The 7,781-nt window shown below is 44.5% G+C and overlaps 1 protein-coding gene across 1 annotated transcript in view; it reads left to right on the top strand.

The window, feature by feature from the left end:
* The window catches only part of LOC308155256 (uncharacterized protein), an 11,844-nt gene extending 4,718 nt beyond the window's left edge, over positions 1 to 7,126 (top strand). Inside the window, exons 5-7 of the mRNA XM_080528536.1 lie at positions 457 to 820; positions 6,045 to 6,190; positions 6,292 to 7,126. Coding sequence (XP_080384662.1) covers positions 457 to 820; positions 6,045 to 6,190; positions 6,292 to 6,886 — 1,105 coding nt within the window. The 3' untranslated portion in view covers positions 6,887 to 7,126. The remainder of the gene's footprint in view (positions 1 to 456; positions 821 to 6,044; positions 6,191 to 6,291) is intronic.
* Positions 7,127 to 7,781: the final 655 nt, after the last annotated feature.

Raw genomic sequence — 7,781 nt, 5'->3', positions numbered from 1 at the left:
CACCAGGGGAGGCTGGGGGAGGTAGAACACCAGGGGAGGCTGGGGGAGGTAGAACACCAGGGGAGGCTGCGCGAGGTAGAACACCAGGGGAGGCTGCGCGAGGTAGAACACCAGGGGAGGCTGGGGGAGGTAGAACACCAGGGGAGGCTGGGGGAGGTAGGTAGAACACCAGGGGAGGCTGGGGGAGGTAGAACACCAGGGGAGGCTGGGGGAGGTAGAACACCAGGGGAGGCTGGGGGAGGTATCAGTGTTTTCTTACCGTTCCTCCCTCCTGCTCCGTACTTTACAACGTACGCCCGTCCTCCTATGTCTACCTCCCCCAGCCTTTGACTCCTGAAGCCTCTATGATATGAACAGACAACACAAACGTGTGTCACAGTGTTAGTCAGTGTTAACGTGGCTGTCAATCAATCAATCAAGCTGTTTCACCATCTAACGAACCATCTGTCTCCCTAGGAGGAAGTCCCGCCCCCTGCCGGCGGAGGAGAAGGACAGCCAGCCTGTCACTCAACAGGAGCCTGAGGGCTCTGAGCCAATCAGAGGGCAGCAGAACCACCTGGGGGAGGAGGAGGAAGAGGAGGAGGAAGAGGAGGAGGAAGATGAGGAAGAAGATGAGGAAGAGGAGGAGGAAGATGAGGAGGAAGATGAGGAAGAGGTGGTCCGACCTCCTCCTCCCACCTCCCCTCAGACCCAACCAGAGGCTCCCCACCCCCCACCCCCACCCCCGGCCGCCCCTCCTCACCCCCCCTCCTCCTCCTCCCCTCCCCCCCGGCCACACTCCCCCTCCCGCTACTTGCGCCGCCTCCCCTGCCCCCCCAAGGTACGATCTGCTCTTAACCTTTCTATGTATTTATTGATCTGTTCTTAAACTTGAACTGTCGGACTTGTGCCTCCTCTCCTCTCCCCTCCTCTCCTCTCCTCTCCTCTCCTCCTCTCCTCTCCTCTCCTCTCCTCCTCTCCTCTCCTCTCCTCCTCTCCTCTCCTCTCTTCTCCTCCTCTCCTCTCCTCTCCTCTCCTCTCCTCCTCTCCTCTCCTCTCCTCCTCTCCTCTCCTCTCCTCTCCTCTCTTCTCCTCCTCTCCTCTCCTCTCCTCTCCTCCTCTCCTCTCCTCTCCTCCTCTCCTCTCCTCTCCTCTCTTCTCCTCCTCTCCTCTCCTCTCCTCTCCTCTCCTCCTCTCCTCTCTTCTCCTCCTCTCCTCTCCTTTCCTCCTCTCCTCTCCTCTCCTCCTCTCCTCTGCCCTCTCCTCCTCTCCTCTCCTCCTCTCCTCTCCTCTCCTCCCCTTCTCTCCTCTCCTCTCCTCACTGTATGTATTTATTGATCTGTTCTTAAACTTTGAACTGTAGGACTTGTGCACTTGTGAACCGAACCGTGGACTGGGTACTGAGCTCCGGTGATGAGTGTTGTTGTTGTTGTGTGATCGACCGTGCATTATTTGTGGCCATTAACTGTGGAAACTGAATGGACCTATCTCTAAGCCACGCCCCCTTTGAAAACTCGGACAGACAAACAACGCTCGCTCAAATTCTTCACTGACAGTGACTGACTGACCGACCGACCGTGACTGAATGACATTCAATGTCTTACAATGGCGGGAGTTGGCAAATTTCAGACTTCTGATTTACCACAGCAGGTAATAGACATGTTTTTTTTTAAAGATGACAAGAACATTTCGTCTAGAAGCTTTTCACCATCAGATATTAGCGAGTTGTTTGTCAGAGTTTTCTGCCTGTCGTACATTTTTCTGTGATATGATTGGACAACTTCTATTTTGGGGGCGTGGCTTAGCGATAGGTCTAAAGCATATTTTTCACCAAAATAATCAGTGAGAATTAAAAAATATAACAAAAATGATATTGAGTAAAGTACAAGCATTAATAGGCAATAATAAGCTACTTTTGACAAAAACTATTTACAAAATAAATGATGCCCATGATTCTAGAGTCACATAACGTCAGCTGGAGAAAAAAAAATAACACACCTGTCTAGCAAGCTAGGTGTTGGCTAAAACGCTGCAGTTCGGTCGTCATTGCGAAATTAACGTTAATTAATAACTAGCATAACGTTACTAATTTAGTTAGTTTGATAATAACAAACCCGCCTCTTTGCTTCTCTATGCGCCGCTATAACGCGCTCCTTTACCATTCCGAGGTCAGATGGCTTTCCCGTGGATCAGTATTGGCGCGCGTCTTTGAATTACGCACAGCTATCCTCGAGATTCTGCTACCGCGCGGAGCTGGCTGCGCATTTCAATGCATTTCCGCGGATTCCGCGGTGCCCTCGCCTGATGTGAAATGTGCAATTGTTGATCACTTGGAGGCTCTCGAAAGTCAATTTGAGAAGTACTTTTCTGAGACTGAGTCTTGGAGAAAGCACAAGACATGGATACGGTTTCCATGCAAAGACAATGCATCCGACGGCTCAAACCTGACAGCCGCTGAGGAAGATCAGCTGATCAACCTAACCACAGACAGTACACACAAGAATGTGTACGAGTCACAGCCTCTCACCCAGTTCTCGATGAGCCTTGCCTTTTGCAACAACTTATCTTTGTGAAAGTGGATTCTCCTCCCTCACCTACCTGAAGAGCAAATACCGTTCCAGACAGCAGTCTGAGGATGACATGATGCTCTGCCTGACAACCTCCATCTCCCCCAGAATAGACAAGCTGTGTACCACCAACCAGGGCCAGTCATCTCACTGAGGTAGGCATACCTGGCTTCCTGAAGCTAAAAGTTTCATTGTTGAAAAATAATAATAATAGAAAATATAAGCCTCAACAACAACAACAATAATAATAACCAATCATAATTATGCATGAACGTTTTATCAATCATAAACACATATAGGCTAATAACCCAGTATATAAATAGGTTAATACGGTGAAAGAAAAGGTGAATGAAGTAAATATAAAAGTTATTATAGGCTTTAAAATGTGAGACATTTAAAAATATATATTACATGTGGGGGTCCCTGTTCTGTTTGTCTCTCGTCCAAGGGGTCCTTGGGTTGAAAAAGGTTGAAGACCCCTGGTCTAAAGCATCGTTTCTCAACGGGGGCGTTCAGACAACATCGGGGCGCGCTGGAACAAATATTTTTTAAAGGGGGAGTTGAGGTGTTCTTGGGGGGCGTTCACGCATGAAGTATTTTTCTCATGAAAAACAGCAGTCAGCAATGTTATTACGGGTACGTTCGTAAATGCACGAACGGTCAGTTCGCTCGGACAAACCGTCTTTTCAGTCAGAGCACCCATCTCTGAGCGCTCCTAGAGCGCAGTGTTCTGAACTTGGCCGGGCTCTGTGACGCAGACACACGTAGCGCAGCGCCCCAAAAAATAAAAGTGAGTGTCATCAAGAAGATGAAGCTAAAAACTCAGCTAGCAAAGGCAAAGCTTTTGATAGTTACCAATGTGTCTGGGTAAGCTGCATTGTAGAAGAATCTGCAGAAATTGCAATACTATGCTAGTCTACGATAGAAAGAACCCCGGTTCATCCCACCTGTAATGTCATGTTGACCATGGATGCACCATAGCTAATGCTAGCACAAGCCAACTTTCAACCCTTGCCATCCTTTTCTTGCATAGCACCCGCAAATGAACACGGAGTGGAATAGGCTATATAACTGTAAATAGTTGATTGTCTTTGGATTTAGCCAGTTGAGGAATAGGCTATTTAATTTGTGTTGCTCATCTAACAGCGATACGGTGTTGTTCAATTTACGGTCTTGTTTAATTTCTATGAGTGTTTTCCTTGTAGGCTATGCTTGAGTGACATGTGTTTCAATTTGTAGGCTCATTGTAATTGTTGGCTATAAGCGAGAGAGAATATTTCTTATGTTAGTTTTGATACTAGTCCATGTCCCCGCCGGTGACGTAAGCCTGTCGTGCCAAATACTCCCTCCCCGCGTATACACACTACCCTCTGCGCTTCCTTCGTTCGCTTCCTTTCAATACAGCTTATTTAATTTAGTTAAAATGAGTGCTAATACCATACCACCATACCAGAACATCACAGCAGGAACAACCTATCTCAAAAAAGCGATCGTATTGTAATAAACCAGTCCGGAAAGTTCTCTGTCGCTTAGCCTACCAATAATCTAACCAGCTACGAATAATCAGCTACGAATGTCCCCTCCCCTCGCAGGTTCATCACAGTATATTACATAAATGTATTACTGTTAAGTGTTGTTGTGGATGTTATCCCTAGTGCCATTCTGAGGTTAGCAGGGCTTAAAGTACTCCGGCACAGTGCCGGATTTCAGGCGCGGGAGAATAAATAAAAATAAAAAAAATAAAAACTGCAATTGCGGCATTGCGCCGACGTGGTGGCGGGGGCGCTGTTTCACAAATAACTTAGCTTTCGTGTTTGCTAGCAAAACAGCTGATAGTTGATGTTGACTGCTCAAGGAGAATACATATTTGAAAGTACAGAATGCCTGAGAGCCTTATATTGCATTATATTACATTATATTTTGAATGGCCATCTGGTGCCTGAATATTGTTTTTTCCTTTACATATATAATGAAATTTCCACCATAAATTGATGGCGAAAGGGCACAAATTGGTGCATATCAATTCACCAGAATGCAAGAAATTAAGTGTTTGATGCTCGTTTAAGGACCCCCAGACAGCCCTGCTTCATGGGTCCCCCGATGTCAAACACCACTGGTACCACCTCCGCCTCATTTTGAGCCAGGAAAAACCCTGAGTAGTGACGGGAAGCCTTATGGGACGTGGTGCCAAGAAGGAGAATATAAGTGATAGTGGCTTAATAAGTAATCAGCTTGTTCTTTTAAAGACATGTATATATTTTATTCTGTATTGTTATAGTGATAGTGGCTTAATAAGTGATGCAATCAGTTTGGCCTTTTAAAGACATCTAATTTTTATTTATTTATTATTAAGTATAAAACAGTATTATGAATGAATGAATGAATGGTCTTTATTGTCATTACAGTTTTTCCCAATTGCTAAAACACAAAAGCCAATTCTCTAAACCAAATGACCAGTTCTCTAAACACATTTAATAAAACTAGCTCCCATTTGCCAAAACCATAAACACATTTCACATGAAGACACAATTCACAAAACACAATCCTCCTTTTCTCATAAATCTAAACACATTTTGTCTTGCTAAAACACAAGTTGCAAAAAACTCTGCTCATCGTGCAGCCCCCCAAGTGAGACCACCGTAAGTAACATAGGCCTATACCCAGGGTATCCGCGGTGTCTTGAAAAGTATTAAAAGTTGATAAATCAATGTTGGGAAAATCAAGACCCTTAATAAGTATTAAAAAGTCTTATCACGATTTTATCAGGTCTTGAATTTTGTTGGTATTTTTCTGAATTAGACTCAGTCCAAAGAGTTTGAGTCCTAAAAACTTTTAGTAAAAGTTCGTGAATTTATTAGTTTTATAGAAAACAAAGATGAACCGGAGATTCTGTTGTATGATAGTGGTCTAGTCTATTGCAAACTAAAACTGTTAAGTTAAAAGTGTCACTGATGTAAACGGTTACAGCTTGAACTGGCGGTGAGGTCTGGAAAAATATTGCCAAGGTCTTTAAAAAGTCTTAGAAAGGTATTGAAATTAACCTCAAGATTCCTGCATATACCCTGTATATATACCCTGCATTTTCCCTGAATAAGAATACCAGATAGAAAAGTCTGAGGCCTCGAGCTCATCACCCAGATGATGCACCGATTCGCGGCGTTTGCGTCCGAAGCATAGAGGGAAACCATAATTAATTATCCACGACCGTTGCTTAGCAACAAACGGCCAGTAAAAGAAAGTTGACCAAAACAAAGGTATGAAACGATAATGATGGGTCTTATCTACACAACATTTCGGATGGAGGTATTATTATTAGGCAGTGTAAACTTTCCACCTAGGACATAGCCTATAAGGCCTAACTAACATTAGGTGTCACCAAAGTTTTACATGAAAAATGTAACTGTTTTATTGATAACCAGGATAGCCTTTGATGGATCACATCAAGCTTTTAAAATCACTCATCTCTTTCAAAAGATGAAATCCCCTCTTGCTTTGCAGCCTAACATGGGTAAGAAGCAGAATGGAAAGGGGAAGAAGGAGGAAACGCAGGAGCCACCAGAGGAGTTTGTTGTAGAGAAGGTGATGGACCAACGCATCGTCAATGGGAAGTTTGAATTCTTTCTCAAATGGAAAGGATTTACAGAGTGAGTACAACCTGGATGTGCTTCCCTGGTATGGGGCTATGTTTGTAGAATTAAATGTGAATTATTGGCTTGGTGATCTTTTTTTAAATGTTATATTTCAGTACGGATAACACATGGGAGCCTGAGGAAAACCTTGACTGTCCGGAGCTGATTTCAGCGTTCCTTGAATCTCAGAAGAAGACTCAGCTGTGGTTATCAAGTGTACGACCTGGTACCCCTTTTGATTCAGATGGTGAGGAAAGTCATCAGCCTCCCGCCTCATCCACTGCCAGCTTGCCTGTAAAGATGCCCTCAAAGAAACGCTGCAAAGAGAAACACACAGAGCTTGACATCGAGCTCCAGAAGCTTGCTGCCTTAAAGGAGATGTCGTCAAAAGTCCTGGCTATCGGTGCCAAGCAGCGCGATGATCCAGAGGCTTCATTTGGAAATCAGGTTGCAATTGAACTTAGGCAAATAAATGACCCATCAATCAAAACAAGGGTCAAAAGAAACATCATGAACCTGCTGTATGATGCCCAGGACTCTGAAATTAACATTAGATCACCAACTTCATATAATCCAGCAGCAGCAGCAATGTATGCATCTCACCCACACACCTTGGCACCAACGCAACCCCTACCACACCACCTTCAGTACATGCCACCTCAGGTTCCTCAGCCATCTTTTACTCAGAAGCTATGCGACTCTGACAATTGACATGTAATTCAAGGCGTTTACAAAATCTGCACTACTGTTTACTATATTTGTTGTTTACAATTACTTTACACTATTTGTTAGCGTTGTTTTTTTTCATGCAGTTGCACTGCTTTTGAAGATACTTGTTGAAATGTTGACCTTGTTTTATGCCAGTTTTATGGCTGTGCCATTTTGTATTCAGGTTCACCGTGTTATTGATGAGTGAAACTGCTTTTGAAGATACACAAGAATGTTGACCTTGATTTATGCCAGTTTTGTTACTGTGCCATTTTTTATTCAGGTATGTTTTGAGTTTTGAAAGAAAGATCTGTACAATAAAATGTCAATGAGAAAAAAGCCTTTGCACTTTATTGAAAAAAGTACGGTAAGTATAAATTGTCATCTCACATTCTTTGATTGTTCAGATTCCACATTGTGAGACATTAGGCTATTTATTTACACATGGTTGCCTTCCAATAGGCCTAAAACTAAACAGTGTCCTTGGCTTAAATGTGTTCCTCCTGCCATGGAACCTCACCCGCAGGTGAAGCAAAATAATCCTTAAGCAGGTTGCGTTGTTCTTTTGCACTGATTGTGGGGTTGCGTCCCCTTCCAGGCTCCACTGGCTGCAGATTTCCTGATCCATGTCTCCTCCAGCCTCCCTCGATGACCCTGTGGTCCGCATCCACCCAGTCTGCAAAGGCTGGTGGCATGTATGCCTCAGACCTGCACTCTCGGAGATAGTTGTGTATGCAGAGGGAGGCCATGGTTATCTTTGTAACCTTCTCCGGTTCAAGGCAGATGGTGGACCTAAACACCCTCAACCTGTTAGCCAGGATGCCAAAGGCATTTTCGACCACTCTCCGCGCCCTTGAGAGGCGGTAATTGAAAATGCGTTGGTCGTGGTCCATCTGTC

Source organism: Nansenia antarctica (genome assembly GCF_963989245.1).
Source record: "Nansenia antarctica genome assembly, chromosome: 4".
Taxonomy (NCBI): domain Eukaryota; kingdom Metazoa; phylum Chordata; class Actinopteri; order Argentiniformes; family Microstomatidae; genus Nansenia; species Nansenia antarctica.
Note: the sequence above shows the minus strand (reverse complement) of the source record. Positions and strands in the feature narration are given on the sequence as shown.